The 20145-nt window shown below is 46.1% G+C and overlaps 1 protein-coding gene across 1 annotated transcript in view; it reads right to left on the bottom strand.

Moving 5' to 3' along the window:
- Positions 1 to 3927: 3927 nt before the first annotated feature.
- CTCF (CCCTC-binding factor) overlaps positions 3928 to 20145 on the bottom strand; it is a 77588-nt gene continuing 61370 nt past the window's right edge. The window contains exons 8-12 of the mRNA XM_032283736.1: positions 16550 to 16710; positions 15321 to 15503; positions 14652 to 14787; positions 8241 to 8402; positions 3928 to 5399 (exon numbers count right to left, since the gene is read on the bottom strand). Of these exons, the coding sequence (XP_032139627.1) occupies positions 5215 to 5399; positions 8241 to 8402; positions 14652 to 14787; positions 15321 to 15503; positions 16550 to 16710 (827 nt within the window). The 3' untranslated portion in view covers positions 3928 to 5214. The remainder of the gene's footprint in view (positions 5400 to 8240; positions 8403 to 14651; positions 14788 to 15320; positions 15504 to 16549; positions 16711 to 20145) is intronic.

The raw sequence follows: 20145 nt of genomic DNA, 5'->3' as shown, positions 1-20145 counted from the left end.
GGCTCACTGCAGCCTCCACCTCCCAGGTTCCAGTGATTTTCCTGCCTCACTCTCCCAAGTAGCTGGGATTACAGGCGCCCACCACCATGCCCATCGAATTACTATCATTATTTGTGATGGAGTTTCACTCTTTGCCCAGGCTGGAGTGCAATGGCATGATCTTGGCTCACCTGCAACCTCCGCCTCCCAGGTTCAAGTGATTCTCCTGCCTCAGCCTCCCAAGTAGCTGGGATTACAGACATGCACCACCACACCCAGCTAATATTTTGTATTTTTAGTAGAAACGGGGTTTCTCCATGTTGGTCAGGCTGGTCTCAAACTCTCGACCTCAGGTGTTCCGCCTGCCTGGGCCTCCAAAGTGCTAGGATTACAGGTGTGAGCCACAGCACTTGGCCCTATTATTGTTTTTTAGACAGAGTTTTGCCCTTGTTGCCCGGGCTGGAATGCAGTGGCACAATCTTGGCTCACTGCAGACTCCACCTCCCAGGTTCAAGCAATTCTCCTGCCTCAGCCTCCCAAGTAGCTGGGATTGTAGGCATGTGTCACCACATCCAGCTAATTTTTGTATTTTTAGTAGAGACGGGGGTCTCATCATGTTGGTCAACCTGGTCTCCAACTCCTGACCTCAGGCGATCCACCTGCCTCAACCTCCCAAAGTGTTGGGATTACAGGTGTGAGCCATCATGCCTAGCCACGAAGAGACATAATTTGGATTAAGATCTAAGACTCTAAGACTACACAGAATCCTCAAACTGCTTGTAGGGTAACAGTTCAGTAGGTCTCACACAGTACTGCCAAGGGATCAAGAACACAGGTCTAGCCAGGCACAGGTGGTTCATGCCTGTAATCTCAGCAGTTTGGGAGGCCGAGGTGGGCCAATCACCTGAGCTCAAAAGTCCAAGATTAACCTGGCCAACATGGTGAAACCCTGTCTCTACTAAAAGACAAAAAATTTAGCTGAGCACGGTGGTGGGCACCTGTAGTCCCAGCTACTGAGGAGTCTGAGGCACGAGAATTGCTTGAGCCCAGGAGGCAGAGGTTACAGTGAGCCAAGATCTCGCCACTGCACTCCAGCCTGGGAGATACAGCAAGACTCCATCTCAAAAAAAAAAAAAATAGAATGTAGGTTCTGCAGGCACACTGCCTAGATTTTGACACTAAACAAGTTACTTAGCCTCTCTGGTCTTCCAGTTTTGTCTATAAACTGGAGCTATTAACTTACCTCAAGACTTGCTTTAAGGATTCAATGTTTATTAAGGGAAGCGCCCACAACAGTGCCTGGCACTCAGATAACACTCACATTTGCCAAGTCTACCATGACAACCCAGGAATTCCAAAACAGAACGACAGAAAATCCACCTCACTGGGATTTTTCTGTTTAGAATGACGAGGAGAGATGAAAGCAGTGACTGCCAAAAGGGCTGGAGCCGTGCCCAGGTGGAGGGCCTCTGGAGACTGCAGCGACGCCGGTGTGGCAAGTCTCTGTGTGGGTGAGCCCATGGGGCAGGCAGGGATGACTGAGAGATCAGGCCAGGCTTTCAGGGCTAGGCACATGGCTGCTTGCAGGGGCTAGGCATGTGGCTGCTGGCAGTCAGGGCAGTGGTAACACAGCAAACCTGATCTCAGAGACCAAGTGAACACATGGGACTCAGTTCTTACAAGTGACAGTGACTCAGTGAGAGGCCATCAGCTTGTTCAAGCCCGTCTATGTTCTGGAAGGCTTGCCACTCCATGGGCGTTCAGGAAATGCCAAAGCTTTCGAGAACATCAGCTTCGCCTGCTCTGGGTAGCACAGAGTGAGGACAGGACTTGCCTCCCAGGTGGGCTGAGCTACACACCCTTGGTGTTGCCCCAAGACTCACCTCGAATGATTTTCGAAGACCAGGTCCTGACAAGCCAGAGAATGGCTCAGGTACCTGCTGTGCTGGGCAGCAATAGGGTGATGCCAGCCCAGGGGTGGGAAAGGGCATAGATTCTTCACTTCTGTGGCTTAACACTGAGGGAGCTGCACGCAGGTTCAGGAACTTCCCCATCAACAGTTCTTGGGGCGGAGTAACAGTGAGAACTGGCTTCTGCTGCTGAAGGTTTGTTTTTTGTTTTAATTTAAGAGTTTAAGAGTGGAGGTTTAATAGGCAAAAGAGAGAAAGAAAGAGAAGGGAAAACAGCTCTCTCTTGAGTGAGAGAGGGGACTTCTGGGAGGAAAATAACCTGCTGAAGGTTTTATAATTAACGGTTAGATAGGATGCACCCTGGGCTATGCAGCAGGAGGATCCCTTTTCAGCCTTAACTCCATCAGAATGTCAATTATCTTGCCCCTTCCCCAGCTAAAACAAATACATTTTAAAATTTTCTAACAGGCCGGGCAAGGTGGCTCATGCCTATAATCCTGGCACTTTGGGGGGCCGAGGCAGGTGGATCACCTGAAGTCAGGGGTTTGAGACTAGCCTGGCCAACATGGCAAAACCCTGTCTCTACTAATAATAAAAAAAAATTAGCTAGGCATGGTCTCTAATAAAAATACAAAATAGCCGAGCATGATAGTGCACACCTGTAGTCCCAGCTACTCGAGAGGCTGAGGCAGAATTGCTTGAACCTGGGAGGTGGAGGTTGCAGTGAGCTGAGATCACCATTGCACTCCAGACTTGCTTTCTCAAAAAAAAAAAAAAAAAAAAAAAAAAAAACAACCAACCAAACAAAAAAACCTTTCAAACAATGTATACAATCAGGAATGACAGGCTGTGTTGGATACAGAAAAACCGAGCCTTGTTCTGCAAAGAGGTTATATATGTTTAGGTGGCTGAGCATGGTGGTTCACGCCTATAATCCCGCACTTTGGGAGGCTGAGGCAAGAGGATCACTTCAGTCCAGGAGTTTGAGACTAGCCTGGGCAACATCGCAAGACCCGATCTCTACAAAAAACTAAAAAAAACAAAAACAAAACCAAAAATGACCCAGGTGTGATGAAATGGCCTGTACTCCCAGGAGACTAAGGTAGGATTGCTTGAGCCTAGTTCAAGGTTACAGTGAGCTATAATTGTGCCACCATATCCCAGCCTGGGTGACAAGACTGAGATCCTGTCTCAAAAAAACCTTGGAATTAAAAAATAAGTTGGGGCCAGGTGTGGTGGCTCACACCTATAATCCCAGAACTTTGTGAGGCCAAGGTGGGTGGATCACTTAAGGTCAGGAGCTCAAGACCAGCTTGGCCAACATGGTGAAACCTTGTCTCTACTAAAAATACAAAAACTAGCTGGGCATGGTGGCAAGTGCCTATAATCCCAGCTTCTTGGGAGGCCAAGGCAGGAGAATCCCTTGAACCCAGGAGGTGGAGGTTGAAGTGAGCCGAGATTACACCATAGCAAGATGATTTTCCACTGACGAACAAGATTCCAAACACGACATAACTCCCTTTCCACCCACCTTCCTGGGCTGCTAACAGGCAGCTCTACCATCTAGGAGGGTCTCCTCACTACCCGGTGGTTGTGCATCTGTCTCTCCTTTCAAACGAACTTCTCTAGGGTAGGCTGGGCCTAGCTTCTCTCTGTTCCCACACCTGGCAGAGCTCCAGGTACTGATTCCAGCCCTCCTTGAGTGGAGATCCCAAGTACAGAACTTTCCATCAGGCCCCTTTCACTCTAAGCAGCTCTATGGCCCACCTACTCAAGTGGATCACGGAAGCTATGGCTGCTATCCATCTACTCACCTCTCTGCTCACACACACTTTTGGGGGAGTAAAAAGTTACAACAGGATGCACTCAATATCCAGTCACCTGCCAAGATCATCTCCTCCCATCTGCTAGAGGAAGTACCATCCCAGGGAACTGAGGTTGCCTGTGAAAGGCAGAAGCCTGCACAGCCTGGAAACTATGTAAGCAAACCCCAACCTCCCTCAAGCAGGCAGGAATCATGCAAGATGGAGTCTTTGGAGCACTTGTTAATCCGTTATGATTTATTAGCTGTACAGCAGTAGATCCTCCTCCCCAGCTTTCAACCCCATTACATATTTTATTACAGGTCTCATGTTGGCATCCTAAAATAATGAAAAATATCACACAGTACAGCTAAGTACAAAATGCATCAACCTAGAGTCTGACAGCTAACTGATGGCTCTCTTAAAAGCAATACACAGAAGAAAAAAGTGTTTGAAATCAGTAAGACTGAGGCTCTCTAAAAAACACATTTTTAAACGTGACAGTTCATGTGCAAGAATCACTTTTTAGTTGGTTTTGCTTCACATTATTTTTTGAAGATCCAAAGTTTAAATTACTGACCTAGCGAAATTTTCTGGCCCAGCTTTAAAAGGGCTGCTGTGACCCACTCATAATCAGCCTTCTGCTTTAACAGAAGATTTATAAAACACAACATTCAGCTACAAACAGGGCAAAGAAAATGTCGATGGGAAATCATAACTGAAAGTTAATTGTATAAGGTTCAAATGCTGGCTCCGTGGGCTGGAAATCATGATCTGCCACGTGGGTGTCCATCACTGGCGGGCACTGCCCTTCTGCTACATGATTGTGATCCAATTCCTTGTCAACATTTACACACTACAGAGTCTGTGGCAACTTAATTTGCAAGTAATTAAAATGCTGGGTTTTCTTACACTGCACTTCTTTTCAACCTCTTAATTAATGGAAAAGATTAAAATGTAAAAAAAGTTATTTACAAGCTTGACCATACCAGAAACTTTGCCAAGAAAGAGGCAAAGCTTTCAGGACAGAACCTGATCGTAGCATGCCATACTACTGGTGTGCAGCTGACTCCAAGCAAAGGGAGCCAGGGAAAAGCAAAAGCAAAAACAGTTTAAAAGTCTAAGTCCTTCCCAAGTATACATTTACAATTAAAAACTCTCTTGGGAAGAAGACCATAGAACTCTGGGAAGCCTGGTGGCCATTCTGGAGTGGTTTACCACATGGAGGGAGGGGTCAATGTCTCCATTTCCATCTAGGAAAACGAGTTAGTCGTCAACACTGTCCTCAGCACTTCACAGTAAACCCTCGGGGACTCAGAACATTCCATGATTTGCTAACATCAGACAGCAAGTTCTAGTTAAATCACATTTTTTCTAACATCAGCCTTGAAGTTTTTGTTCTTGGTATGTTTGGTAAAATGGGCTTCTTTTCCCAAAGCCAAAAGAAAGAAGGGAGAAAAATTAAGATGCAGGCCGTTTAAACACAGCCCAGAGCAGTCCTGGTGACGCATAAGGCTCCGCCATCACCGGTCCATCATGCTGAGGATCATCTCGGGCGTGAGGTCTCCATTGGGGGCATCTGTGGCAGCTGGCTGGGCCTCCTCTTCCTCCCCCTCTGTGGGCTCAGCATCTGGCTCTTTTTTTACTTCAACTATAATGTTCTCAATTGCACCTGTATTCTGGTCTTCAACCTGAATGATGGCTGTTGCTGGCAAAGAAGAGCACAGACAGAACAAATGGTGCATTAAAGCCCCAAGAATCACAACGGTCCTTTAGATTGACAGTGAACGATATGTCAGCAATGCAGGAAAGCCTTATTAGCTAGCAATCCAGAGAAAGTCAATTTAAAGAGCCCTCCTCCCCACCCCGCCCCCCCCCCTTTTTTTTTTTTTTAAGATGGAGTCTCATTCTGTCACCAGGCTGGAATGCAGTGGCACAATCTCAGCTCACCGCAACCTCCACCTCCTGGGTTCAAGAGATTCTCCTGCCTCAGCCTCCCGAGTAGCTGGGACTGCAGGGGTGCACCACCACGCCCAGCTAACTTTTGTGTTTTTAGTAGAGATAGGGTTTCACCATGTTGGCCAGGATGGTCTCAATCTCTTGACCTTGTGATCCGCCAGCCATGGCCTCCTAAAGTGCAGGGATTACAGGCATGAGCCACTGTGCCTGGCTAGAAAGCCAATTAAAGGGCTAGGTGTGAGCGGCCGGGCGCGGTGGCTCAAGCCTGTAATCCCAGCACTTTGGGAGGCCGAGGCGGGTGGATCACGAGGTCAAGAGATCGAGACCATCCTGGTCAACATGGTGAAACCCCGTCTCTACTAAAAATACAAAAAATTAGCTGGGCATGGTGGCGCGTGCCTGTAATCCCAGCTACTCAGGAGGCTGAGGCAGGAGAATTGCCTGAGCCCGGGAGACGGAGGTTGCGGTGAGCCGAGATCGCGCCATTGCACTCCAGCCTGGGTAACAAGAGCGAAACGCCGTCTCAAAAAAAAAAAAAATAAAACAATCAAAAAAAAAAAAAAAAAAAAAGGGCTAGGTGTGGTGGCTCATACCTGTAATCCCAGCACTTTGGGAGACTGAGGCAGGCAGATCACCTGAGGTCAGGACCAACATGGTGAAACCCCGTCTCTACTAAAAATACAAAAATTATCTGGGTGTAGTGGCAGGAACCTGTAATCCTAGCTTCTTGGGAGGCTGAGGCAGAATAGTTTGAACCCAGGAGGCGGAGGTTGCAGTGAGCTGAGATAGTGCCACGCACTCTATCCTGGGCAACAGAGCAAGACTCCTTCTCAAAAAAAAAAAAAAAGCCTTAAAGATTTCAAACATGGTCATACATAAAATAAAGCCCCAATACTCTAGAAACTATCAAGGGACAAAATGCTGGCCTTCATCTTCATATCCCCCTCAAATCACACATTAAAATCCTTACAGAGCCGGGTGTGGTGGCTCATGCCTGTAATCCCAGCATTTTGGGAGGCTGAGGTGGGCGGATCACCTGAGGTCAGGAGTTTGAGACCACCCTGGCCAACATAGTGAAACCCGGTCTCTACAAAAAATAAAATAAATAAAAAGATAAAATCCTTACTTAGTATTCCTTTATGTCATAAATTCAGGCTTTACAATAGTGAGGGGGCAAGTAAAAAGTGCAGGGTGAACCTAAGACTACTAGAGTGTATAATGTAGGAGGACCCTCCTACAGCAAGGTGACTTTTTTTTTTTTTTGAGACAGTCTTGCTCTATAGCCCAGGCTATAGTGCAGTGGTGTGATCTAGGCTCACTGCAACCTCTGCCTCCTGGGTTCAAGCGATTCTCCTGCCTCAGCCTCCTAAGTAGCTGAGACTACACGTGCCATGCCATCACGCCTGGCTAAATTTTGTATTTGTAGTAGAGACGGGGTTTCACCATGTTGGCCAGGATGGTCTCGATCTCTTGACCTCGTGATCTACCCACCTTGGCCTCCCAAACTGCTGAGATTACAGGCGTGAGCCACCCTGCCAGGCCACAAGGTGACATTTTTTATCTCGCAGTTCTCCACAACGAGGGCCCTTCTACCAGTTTGTTCACTCCAGTGTATAGAAGTGAAACGAGATGCTTGGTTCCAGGATCTACTGTTAACCTCCTTTTCTGTGACCAGGAACTGACTCATGGGGCTCAGGGAGTATCTTAAAAAATAGATTAAACCTACATTTGTTTAAAAAAACCAACTGTCAGCTCTCAGGAGATGCAGAGAAACACACAAGTAGAGGAGTAGAGACCTGCGTCTCCAGAGCCTGCTGTGTATGAGGTGGAGGGATCGCTGCCTCTGTCCTCTCATAAACCAGGAGGCCAGCACTTGACTCCAAAGGACCATTTTTTTTTTTTTTTTTTTGATGGAGTCACTCTGCTGCTGAGGCTGGAGTGCAGTGGTGCCGTCTCAGCTCACTGCAACCTCCACCTCCTGGATTCAAGCGATTTCTCTTGCCTCAGCCTCCCGAGTAGCTAGGATTACAGGTGCCCACCACTACACCTGACTAATTTTTGTATTTTTAGCAAAGATGGGGTTTCACCTTGTTGGCCAGGCTTGTATGGAACTCCTGACCTCAGGTGATCTTCCCTTCTTGGCCCCCACAAAGTGCTGGGATTACAGGTGAGAGCCACTGTGCCCTACTGTGAATTTCTTAGAAGGGGCAATCTCAGCACAGAAACTGCTTTCCCTCTCCACCATTTACAATTGGCTCTTCTATATTCTTTACTGCATCCATTCTCCCAGCTGACTGTGACTTTGCTTGTTTTTCAAAACCCGCCCACATTAGCAGTACCCATCTTGTAGAACACAAGTACCCTTCTATCTGGACTTTTTCTCCTTAAAATGTAACAGGCCTATAAAGACTTCCTCAGATGTTCCTCAGTAAATACTCCTAAAAAACTATTTCCTGAGAGTTTGTTCTCAACATGCCCTTAACTTGTTCTCATGGCTTAGTTCCCACCTCCCCAAAGAACAAGGACCCATCTGGCTCCCTCACATGCTAGGAGAAGACGCCAGCCTCCAGAGCAGAGATGAACAACTTACGCTGGTTCTGTTTGGGCTGGTTGGTTCTGCCAGGGGGTCGTCCTCTCCGCTTCTTGGCAGGTGGTGGGGCTGGGGTCACAGGCTGAGGCTCTGGCTCGGGTTCAATTTCTACTGCAGGTTCCTCCTCATCCTCATTGTCATCCAGATCTGGTTCAGCGTTTTCTTTTCATGAAATCAGGAAGCACAGGTGGTGGGGCAAGGAGAAGGATGGTGGTAGAAGAAAGAAAATTATATATTCTTTTAAGTCTTGTTTTATATATATATATATATATATTTCTCTTTTTCTTTATAAGACAGAGTCTCACTCTGTTGCCGAGGCTGCAGTGCAGTGGGGCGATCTTGGCTCACTGTAACCTTCACCTCCCGGGTTCAAGAAATTTTCCTGCCTCAGCCTCTTGAGTAGCTGGAACTACAGGTGGCCACCACCATGCCCAGATAATTTTTTTATTTTTAGCAGAGATGGTGTTTCACCATGTTGGCCGGGCTGGTCTCAAACTCCTGATCTCAAGTGATCAACCTGCCTTAGCCTCCCAAAGTGCTGGGATTTAAGGTGTGAGCCACCGTGCCTGGCCAATTATTTTCTTTATTAAGAAAAACCAATTTAATGCTGGGCACAGTGGTTCATACCTGTAATCCCAGCACTTTGGGAGGCTCAGACTGGCAGATCACCTGAGATAGGGAGTTCAAGATCAGTGTGACCAACATGGAGAAACCCTGTCTCTACTAAAACTACAAAATAAGCTGGGCGTGGTGGTGCATGCCTGTAATACCAGCTACTCGTAGGAGGCTGAGGCAGGAGAATTGCTTGAACCAGGGAGGTGGAGGGTGCAGTGACCCAAGATCCGTCATTGCTCTACAGCTGGGCAACAAGAACAAAACACCATCTCAAAAAAAAAAAAAAAAAAAAAAAAAAAATTGGGCATGGTAGCTCATGCCTGTAATAATAATCCCAGCACTCTGGGAGGCCGAGGTGGGCAGGACCACTTGAGGTCAGAAGTCCTAGACCAGCCTGGCAAATATAGTAAAACCCCATCTCTACCAAAAAAAAAAAAAAAAAATTAATTGGCCAGGTGCAGTGGCTCATGCCTGTAATCACAGCACTCTGGGAGGCTGAGGTGGGTGGATCGCCGCCTGAGGTCAAGAGTTTGAGACAAGCCTGGCCAACATGGTAAAACCCTGTTTCTACTAAAAATACAAAAATTAGCTGAGTGTGGGGCAGCAGGTGCCTGTAATCTCAGCTATTCGGGAGGCTAAGGCAGGAGAATTGCTTGAACCTGAAAGGCGGAGGTTGTAGTGAGCCGAGATCATGCCATTGCACTTCAGCTTAGGCAACAGAGCAAGACGCTCTCTCAAGGAAAAAAAAAAAAAAAAAGAAAAGAAAAAAAAGAAATTAGCCGGACATGGTGGTGCCCGCCTGCAGTCCCAGCTACTCAGGAGTCTGAGGCAGGAGGGCCTGCTTAAGCCAGGGAGGTGGAGGCTGCAGTGAGCTATGATTCCACCACTATACTCAGCCTGGGTGATACAGTGAGATCCTGTCTTAACAAAACAAAACAAAACAAAACAAAACAACAAAAAAAAAATTCTATTTAAAAATGCTTTTAGGGGAGCAGGGTGTGAGGTTCCAAAAACTAAGAAATAAAAATGCTTTTGCTGGAATGTTTGCTATTAGGATTAATATAATAAACAGGTGATATAGCAGAGTGAAGCAAATCAACTTGAAGAGTATTATTCACACTGTATGTGGGATTAAATAGTACTTTTTCCTTTTAGTTTTAGACCCTTTTTTGACTCAATAGAGTACTGAATTTCAAATTCTAATGATCCCCCTATCTACTATCCCAGGATAAAGCAGGACACTAAGCCTGAAATGGACCCTTAGAGATGTCGTTCTGCTCATCTCTGAGTGGGCAGAAGGGGTAAGGATGTGTGTGTATGTGTAACGTGTGTGTGTTGGAGACAAGAGAGAAATTTTATTTTATTTTTTTTTAAGATGGAGTCTTGCTCTGTCATCCAGGCTAGAGTGCAGTGGTTGGATCACAGCTCACTGTAGCTTCTTAACTCCTGACCTCCCAAAGAGTTAGGATTACAGGTTTGATTCATTATACCTGACCAGAAATTCTTACACATTGTGAGGTCCTATTTACTAAGGTAAGTAGCAAGGGTGGTTTTTTTTTTTTTGAGACCGAGTTTCGCTCTTATTGCCCAGGCTGGAGTGCAATCAGGCAATCTCGGCTCACTGCAACCTCTGCCTCCCGGGTTCAAGTGATTCTCCTGCCTCAACCTCCTGAGTAGCTGGGATTACAGGCATGCACCACCACGCCTGGCTAATGTTGTATTTTAGTAGAGACGAGGGTTCTCCATGTTGGTCAGGCTGGTCTCAGACTCCTGACCTCAGGTGATCAGTCCACCTTGGCCTCCCAAAATGTTGGGATTACACGTGTAAGCCACCGCACCCAGCCAAAAGTTCTTTTGAGACTATTATTGATTCTCATTTAAGGTCAAGTTCTTGGACTTAATTCCCAGCTGTACCAGACCTAATGTGTTATTCCCCTCTTGCCCTCCTAATGTCACAACTGTCCATCTGTGGTAAAATAAGTGGTACATAAAGTTCAGAAAACTATTGTATAAAGAATACTGACAAGGAGCCAGGTAACAAGACTCTGAGTCTCAGATCTCTTACTAGGTATGTGACCTAGGACATCTGATCAGCTGATCCTCAGTTTCCCTGAGTAATTTCTGTAGCACTCTCACTCCACTTAATAGTGGCCTGGGGATCAACAGGACTGAGGGAAGTCATGTAATCCTGCTCCATAATCTACAGTATACCACAATCACAGCTTTTACCTATAGCAAACATCACAATTTAAAAATTCACTATTATTCCACTTAGGCTTCAGAACTTCACTGAATGAGGGTGCTACCCTCATTGTATAGAAAAAGTGAGAAAGTAAGTGATTTGTATGGCATGGCTAAGTCATAGCAGGTAGAATTCAAACCTCTGCCCTCAGTCTGGGGCTGTTCTGGTGCCCATACCTGCAGGCAACCAAAGAGCTTTTGTTATCCCTCCCCCATGGCTGTGGCACAAAATGTACACTGCCTTCCTTCCTCTAGAAAGCACAGGTTATTAATGTGCACACTCTTTCTCTGGAACAAAATGTTTAGATTTAGAGAGCTGTGGGTAAACTCCTGATCTTCTGGATAAAATGCCTTATTTCTCAAGTGACTGGAATCCTAAGTGAAAACACGGGGAATGTACAGATAGGTGGCAGTGTGTCAAGAACGAGAGATGCTTCCCTCAACTTCTTCAAGCCCCCTATTGCCTAAGTTGGCCCAATGCCTAGAAAACTAAACAAATTCAGTCAGAATTGGGGGAAAAAGCACACAAAAGTAGGCTAACAGGATCGAAGTTTTGTTGGCTTGGAGGCATTTCGGTGAAAAACCTTGAAAACAGCAGCAGACTCTAGACCTCTGCTAGTACATCTCTGTAGATGGCCAACAGGCAGAACTGGGACAGGACAAATAAGACTGCATGGTAATCAGTGGCATGGAGCCCAAGCTGACGTCCGTTTTCTGGGGGAGATAAAGAGTCACTAGGTATAAGGCCTTGAACCAAATACCGTGCTCTACTAACCAGTAGCAGACAGAAGGAAGAATTGTATAAACCTATAAAAGCTACCAATAATCTCTTTAGACTAAAGATACTTCTGGTTACATACAATGAGGGCAAGAAGCTGGTCTTCCTGGAGATGAACCACAGACGTGAACAGCCAGTATCAGGAGGAAGCAGGGCACAGGACAGAGTCTGGGAACAGGAGGCTTTACAACTAAAAGCAACTATAGGAATCCCCAAGGTCAAGATTATCTGATCTCTGGTAATAGCTTGGAGTCTCCCAACATACTTGAAACCCCCCCAACAGTTCACTGCAATAATTTTTCTTTTTTTTTTTTTTGAGCCAGGGTCTTGCTCTGTCATCCAGGCTGAAGTGCAGTGACACTATCTCAGTTCACTGAAGCCTCAACCTCCTAGGCTCAAGCCATCCTCCCACCTCAGCCTCCCAGGTAGCTAGGACCGCAGGTGCAGGCCACAACCACCTGAATTTTTGTAGATACAGGGTTTTGCCATGTTGCCCAGGCTGGTCTTCAACTCCTGAGCTAAGGTGATCTGCCTGCCTTGGCCTACCAAAGCGCTGGGGTTACAGGTGTGAGTCACCATGACTGGCTACAAATTGACATTTTAAAGAAGGCACATACTTAACATCCAGTGACTGAAGAAGATGCCATTTAAAACAGATACTCCTTTTAAAAAAAGGAAAAAAAAGGGGGACCTTGTTACAGATCCAAATATAAACAGCTTAGTGCTTTCATGAGTAAGTTTTACAATAAAACCCATAAAGTAGGGGTGCAGTGGTTCATGTCTGTAATCCCAACACAGTGGGAGGCTGAAGCAGAAGGGTCACTTGCGCCCAGGAGTTAAGAGATCAGCCTGGGCCACACAGTGGGACCCCCTCTCTGTTTAAAAACCAGAAAAACAATGCCAGGCACTGTGGCTCACGCCTGTAATCCCAGCCCTTTGTGAGGCTGTGGTGGGTGGATCATGAGGTCAGGAGTTCAAGCCCAACCTGAAAAACACGGTGAAACCCCAACTCTACTAAAAATACAAAAATTAGCTGGGCGTGGTGACAGGCGCCTATAATCCCAGCTACTCAGGAGGCTGAGGCAGAATTGCTTGAACCTGGGTGGCGGAGGTTGCAGTGGGCCGAGATCGCACCACTGCACTCCAGCCTGTGTGACAGTGAGACACTGTCTCAAAATAACAGCTGGGTGTAGTGGCTCACACCTGTAATCCCAGCACTTTGGGAGGCCAAGGCAGGTGGATCACCTGAGGTCAGGGGTTCGGGACCAGCCTGGCTAACATGGTGAAACCCCATCTCTATTAAAATTATAAAAATTAGCTGGGTATGGTGGGGTATTGCCTGTAATTCTAGCTACTTGGGAGGCTGAGGCAGGAGAACTACTTGAACCCAGGAGGTAGAGACTGTAGTGAGCTAAGATGGTGCCACTGCACTCCAGCCTGGGCAACAAGAGGGAGACTCTGTCTCAAAACCAAAACAAAACACAAAAAAGCCCAATAAAGTGACTAAAGTTCTCCAATATGTTCTTTCTTCAAAAATCTCATCCCCTCCCCACTATTTCTACTAACAACCAATGCAAAAGACAAAATGAAGAACCTCGAGAAATATCAGGCACCATCTATAATCTCTCCAGTTTAATGGTGCTTCTGGGAAATCCATTCCCTAAAACCAAACTCTCTACCACCTTTTCCATAAAAACCTTAAGTCTTTAGTCATAGAGGTGCCTTCCCACCTGGATGCCAGGAGCCCAGGTATCCACACTATAGAATCTAACACTGAAGATGTTTGTGTAAAAAATGTGGCCTCTAAATTACTAAGACTCTTGTTCGCCCACCCTCCTTGGGGAGTTTGGCACTGTTTTTTTTGTTTTTTGCAGACAGGGTCTCACTCCAATGCCCTGGCTAGAATGCAGTGGTGCAATCACAGCTCACTGCAGTCTCAATTTCCCGGGATCAGGTGATTCTCCCACCTCAGCCTCTCAAGTAGCTGGGACTATGGGCATGTGCCACCACATCTGGCTAATTTTCAAATATTTTGTAGAGACAAGGTTTGCCATACAAGGTTTGCCATGTCCCCGAGGCTGGTCTTGAACTCCTGACCTTAAGTGATCTGCCCATCTTGGTCTCCCAAAGTTCTGGGATTACAGGTGTGAGCCACCGTGCCCAACTGAGGCTTGGAACTTTTAAGCATAACCTCCTTCCTGGGTTTCAGGACTAGAGAGGCAAAAAGCACTCCAAAGAGTACCCGTAGTAGGAAAACAGGCAAGATTATAAACTATAAATGCAGAGATTAAGGTAGGAAGAGAAAGGCTGACCTTCACTGACTTGATCAGCACCTCTCAAGGCTAGGCTGACACAGGCAGTCAAACCATAAGTGAAGATGCTTAAGCAACCTTCTTCATGTCCATTAGATTCACTGCTCAAATCTAGACCAGCTTCCTAAATGTAAAAGTTAAGAACATAGAAAAAGAAACTCTGCTGGCCTTAGAGTATCATAAATTTGAATAAACTGAATAAAAATATTGATTTTGCTTTGACTTTAACTGAACATTACATATAAGGCATTAATAAGCACTGGAATGCCATGAGGAAAAAAGAAAATGTGCCCCAGAAAAACACCTAACTGCTGTTGTAAATAGATGTTAGGAGATGAGAAGTTTAAAGGAAGGAAGAGTGTATGCCCGCCTCTCCATCCCAGCATATCCATCCATGCATGCATACACAGGAAACTGGGCTCCAAAGCCTGCCACAGTACGCAAATGAAGAAACAAGTCACCTACCACTGTCAGAGGAATCCTCTTTCTTAGAGCGCATCTTTCTTTTTCTTCCACGTTTACTCTTTTTCGTTTCTCCTCCATTTTCCCCCTCTACACCATCTGGACCAGCACAATTATCAGCATGTCTTGCCATGGTATTCTAACAAACAGAACAAAATCCTCTTTTACACCACTAAATAAGCTAAGATCAGATTGCAAGTTACTTTAATAAAATCCATATTAAGCCTAAAAGTTCTACTATCTGCTAAGTGCATCCTGAACATGGTGTCTCTGCTCAGGGGAAATGGGTAAGGCTGGGTTCTCTCAACGGAGGCTCAGCAGCCTGCACACAGAGATGGAGGAGGATCAGACCAGCTCCTGGTTCTGTCAAGATCTAACACATCCCCAAGAGAAGATCTAGGACAGACTACAGCTAGCTAGAGGTGGGGTGGGGTGCAGGTTTCAATCCACCTAAGCACATTTCTTTATACAATCAATCTATACCGTGTTCCCCATCAGTGGAAGGGTTCACACATGGATAGGAACATCAAGATGGGGATGACTAACCCTTTCCAAACAATGGAGCATCTCTCCTTCTAACCTCAGTTAAAAAAAACTGCTTTGCTCTGCAGGGGAAGACCAAGAATCCAATATTCAGTATCATAATAGGAAAACTGAAGTTTTGACCCTTACCCGACGTGTAAATGTTTTCCCACACTTAGAACACACAAAGGCTGCAGGGACAAAGTTGGGGTCGTGATAGCGCTTGAAGTGCATGTCGAGAAGCTGCTTCTGGCGGAAGGTCTTATCGCAGTGGCTGCAGGCGTAAGGCTTCTCCCCGGTGTGAGTGCGCTTGTGCATGATCATGTGCCTCTCCTGAAATGGCATGGCGGGGAAGGCCTCAGAGCCTGCTCGTGGGGCTACTGCCCTAGCTACCACCTGCATCCATGTGACCAGTAGACCTTTCTCACCCAAGCTACGTCTAGATTCAACACGGCTTGCTGAGATAATAAAGGTATATATTTAGAGACTGAGTCTCACTGTGTTGCCCAGGCTGGAGAGCAGTGGTGTGATCACGGCTTACTGCAGCTTTGAACTGGGACCATAGGTATCAGCCACCATGCCCAGCTAATTATTATTATTTTTTTTGAGATGGAGTCTTGCTCTCATGCCCAGGCAGGAGTGCAGTGGCACGATCTTGGCTCACTGAAACCTCCGCCTCCCGGGTTCAAGCAATTCTCCTGCCTCGGCCTCTCCAGTGGCTGGGATTACAGGCAACTGCCACCACACCCAGCTAATTTTTATATTTTTTAGTAGATATGGGGTTTCACCCATGTTGTCCAAGCTGGTCTTGAACTCCTGGCCTCAAATGATCTGCCTCCCTTAGCTTCCCAAAATGCTGGGATTACAGGTGTGAGCCACTGCGCCCAACCCCAGCTAATTTTTTATTTTTATAGAGATGAGGTCTCTCTGTTGCCCACCTCAGCCTCCCAAAGTGCTAGGATTACAGGTGTGAGCCTCTGCACCCGGCTTGATAAAGGTATTTTTAGTGGGATGCAGAACTGCTACTACAATTCTAGCACAGATAAAGCTGCTTACTCCTGCTGAGCTCTTTCTCTGTCTTCCTCCCAAGAGTCATGTCCCTGGATGACATTTGTCCCCTCTGAAGTCCTGGACTTACTTTTCACAGTTTTCAGAAATAAGTCTGCTTAAGGAAGAGGTAAGCTGTAACTAACACATCAGCAGGACACCGGGATGATATAACTGACCAGGAATATGACCTTTGATTTTGGTAACATTCCTCATAATCCACAGTTTGAAAATACTATACTTAAAAATAGCCACTGTACTAGGTATGGAAATGCCCTCTGATAACACCAGACACCAAAGAACCACCAACCACTTTCAGTGAAGGTTCCTACCTGTCTACAAGCATAATCACACTGGTCGCATTTAAAGCGCTTCTCATTCTTGTGTGACTTCTGATGCTGGATGAGGGCGTAGCGCTCATGAAACACAGCATCACAGTAACGACATTTCTTGCCTTGCTCAATATAGGAATGCTGCTTTCTCAAGTGGACACCTGAAAGCACAGTACAAAAGCCCAGTGTAATGTGAAAACACAAACAAGCATTTTCAACAAGTTACTAATACATTTCTTCAGATTCTTAATATTACTGTGGGTGCTATACAGAAAATGAATGAAAAGGCAGAGTAACAGGTGCAGGAAAAATTAAGATTGTTCAAACAGGATAGGTGAGAGAATATGGTGGCTGGGACAAGCTTGATGGCAATGGGTGTGGATGGATGGAAGGGGAAGAACTGATGAGAGATGGAAGCAGTTGAGTCAACAGGACTTAGTGACTTAGGACTTAGTGACTTAGTCACTTCACCCTACTAAAAGAGTGAAGCAGAAAGTAGACGTCAGGCCTGGAAAACCAGGTAGGTGTTGGGGTCATTTACTGAGACAAGAATAGTGGAAGAGGGCTAAAGACCAAGTTGTTTGTGTTATTTTGGGGGCCAGAGGGGTACAGAGAATAGAGAAGTTTTAGACAACATCAGTTTTAGACATGCTGAATATGAAATGCCAGAGACAAAGCAGGGGTGGGATGGCAAAGGACACATGGTTACATAAGTCTAACTCAAAAGAAAGATCTGGAGTAGGAATAGAAATGTACAAGTTGTTAGGATTTGAAAGCGGCTACACTTATCACTGTACCACCAATGCTACAAAGAGTTGTTAGAATCTGACTGTGAGACCATGGGAGCTGATAAGATCACTAAGGCAAAAAGTAGAATGAAAAAAAAAAAAAAAAATGGACGGGTCATGATTTAAGAAGTCTAAGTGTTGGCCAGGCTAGGTGGCTCATGCCTGTAAACCCAGCACTTTGGGATGCCGAGGCAGGTAGATCACCTGAGGTAAGAAGTTCAAGACCAGCCTGGTCAACATGGTGAAACCCTGTCACTACAAAAATTAGCCGGGCATGGTGTTGTACACCTGTAAACCTGTAATCTCAGCTACTCAGGAGGCTGAGGCAAGAGAATGGCTTGAACCCGGGAGGCGGAGGTTGCAGTGAGCCAAGGTTGTGCTATTGCACTGCACTCTAGCCTGGGCAACAAAGACTCCACCTCAAAAAAAAAAAAAAAAAAAAAAACAAAAAAAACCAAAACGAATCCCAGCACTTTGGGAGGCCAAGGTGGATGGACCGCCTGAGGTTAGGAATTTTGAGGCTAGCCTCGCCAACAGATAGTGAAACCCCCGTCCCTACTAAAAAATACAAAAATTAGCTGGGCGTGGTGGCATACACCTGTAGTCCCAGCTACTTGGGAAACTGAGGCAGGAATATCATTTGAACCAGGGAGGTGGAGGTTACAGTGAGCTGAGATCACACCACTCTACTCCAGCCTGGGCGATACAGCGAAACGCGTTTCTCACACAAAACGCACACGCACACACAAAAGTCTAAACTGCGCACACAAACACAAAAGTCTAAGACCTGGGCCAAGAGTGGTGGCTCACACCTGTAATCCCAGCACATCGGGAGGCTGAGGTGGGGGAATTGCTTGAGTCCAGGACTATGATGAAACCCTGTCTCTACCAAAAGCTTTTTTTAAAAAATTAGCTGATCATTGTGGCATGTGCCTATGGTCCCAGCTACCAGAGTGGCTGAAGGAGAGGATCGCTTGAGCCTGGGAAGTCGAGGTTGCAGTAAGCCTAGACTGTGCCACTGAACTCCAGCCTGGGCAACAGAGCAAGACATTGTCTCGAATAAAAAAAACAAAGTAAAACCTGAGAGTTAAGGCCAGTGAAGGAAAAAAAGGTTAAAACATGAAAAGGTTGAAAGGAGTAAGAGAAAGAAGAAGAAAACCAACAGGATTTAGTGTCACAGAGGCCAAGGGAAGAAAGCGGTTTTTTTGTTTTTTGAGATGGAGTATCACTCTCATTGCCCAGGATGAAATGCAATGGCATGATCTTGGCTCACTGTAACCTCCAATCCCCAGGTTGAAGCGATTGTCCTGCCTCAGCCTCCTGAGTAGCTGAGATTACAGACATGTGCCACCACGCCCAGCTAATTTTTTTTGTATTTAGTAGACGGGATTTCTCCATGTTGGTCAGGCTGGTCTCCAACTCCTGACCTCAAGTGATCTGCCTGCCTTGGCCTCCCAAAGTGCTGGGATTATAGGCATGAGCCACTGCACCTGGCCTGAAGAAAGTGTTTTAAAGGAAGAGGGCGCTGTCAACTATAAAGAACACTGCTAAGAGATCAAGTCATCTCTTAGGAAGAGTGGAAAGGAGTCTTCACTACATTCAGAATGTGGGGTCATTCATGACCTTAGGCAAGAGTCACTACACCAGAGTGATGGGGAATAAGCCAGACGAGGGAAAGATGAGGAAGAGAAGACTGAGAAGGATGTAACTCTTCATGAAGGCTGGCTGGGAGGGAGAGAAGAGTTAAACCTAGGGGGCTAACACTTTTACATTTTTATTTAGTTAGTTATTTGAAATGGAGTCTTGCTCTGTTGCCTAGGCTGGAATGCAGCGGCGTGATCTTGGCTCACTGCAACCTCCCACTCCAGGGTTCAAGTGACTCCAATTCTCCTGCCTTAGCCTCCTGAGTAGCTGGGACTACAGGCGCATGCCACCTGCGCCCAGCTAGTTTTTTGTATTTTTAGTACAGACAGGATTTCACCATATTGGCTAGGATGGTCTCAAACTCCTGACCTCAGACAATCCACCCGCCTGGGCCTCCCAAAGTGTTGGGATTACAGGTGTGAGCCACTACACCAAAGACAGGAGAGGCACAAACATGTTCAGAGTTGAAAGGGAAGACCAAGGAGTGAGATGATGAAGGTGAAAGGTAATGATGGTGTAAAGACTGCCAGGACGACAGGAGAGTGGGGTTCAGAACAGAGGTGAAGGGACAGAGCAAACACAAGAAGAGTACCATCAACTCTCTAGGAGCACACAGGGAAACAAACAAATGTGGATCCTAGAAGATTACCAGGTTTATAACAGGAGTATCAATCTTTTGCTTTTATTTTTTAAGTAGGAAGAGAAGTCATTTACTGAGACGAGGGAGAGAAAAGGGAAGGAAAATTAGAGGTTTTAAGAAAGTAAGAGTAGGGAGCCTGGTGTGGTGGTTCACACCTATAATCCCAGCACTTTGGGAGGCCAACAATGGTGGATCACTTGAGGTCAGGAGTTCGAGAGCAACTCGAACTGGCCAACATGGTAAAACCCCATCTCTAAAAATACAAAAACCCATCTACTAAAAATACAAAAACCTCATCTACTAAAAATACAAAAATTAGTCACCATGGATAATTTAAATTTTGTATTTTTCATAGAGACTGGCAGTCTCAGCTACTCGGGAGGCTGAGGCAGGAGAAGAGCTTGAACCCAGGAGGCAAGAGTTGCAGTGACCTGAGATTGCACCACTGCACTCCAGCCTGAGTGATAAGCGTAAAACTTGGTCTCAAAAAAAAAAAATTAAGGGCCAGGTGGCTCATGCCTGTA

The sequence above is a fragment of the Sapajus apella genome, unplaced genomic scaffold (assembly GCF_009761245.1).
Source record: "Sapajus apella isolate SASKATOON/1434 unplaced genomic scaffold, GSC_monkey_1.0 scaffold15, whole genome shotgun sequence".
NCBI classification, from domain to species: Eukaryota; Metazoa; Chordata; class Mammalia; order Primates; family Cebidae; genus Sapajus; species Sapajus apella.
The sequence above is the reverse complement of the archived record's forward strand: the minus strand, read 5'-3'. Positions and strand labels throughout refer to the sequence as shown.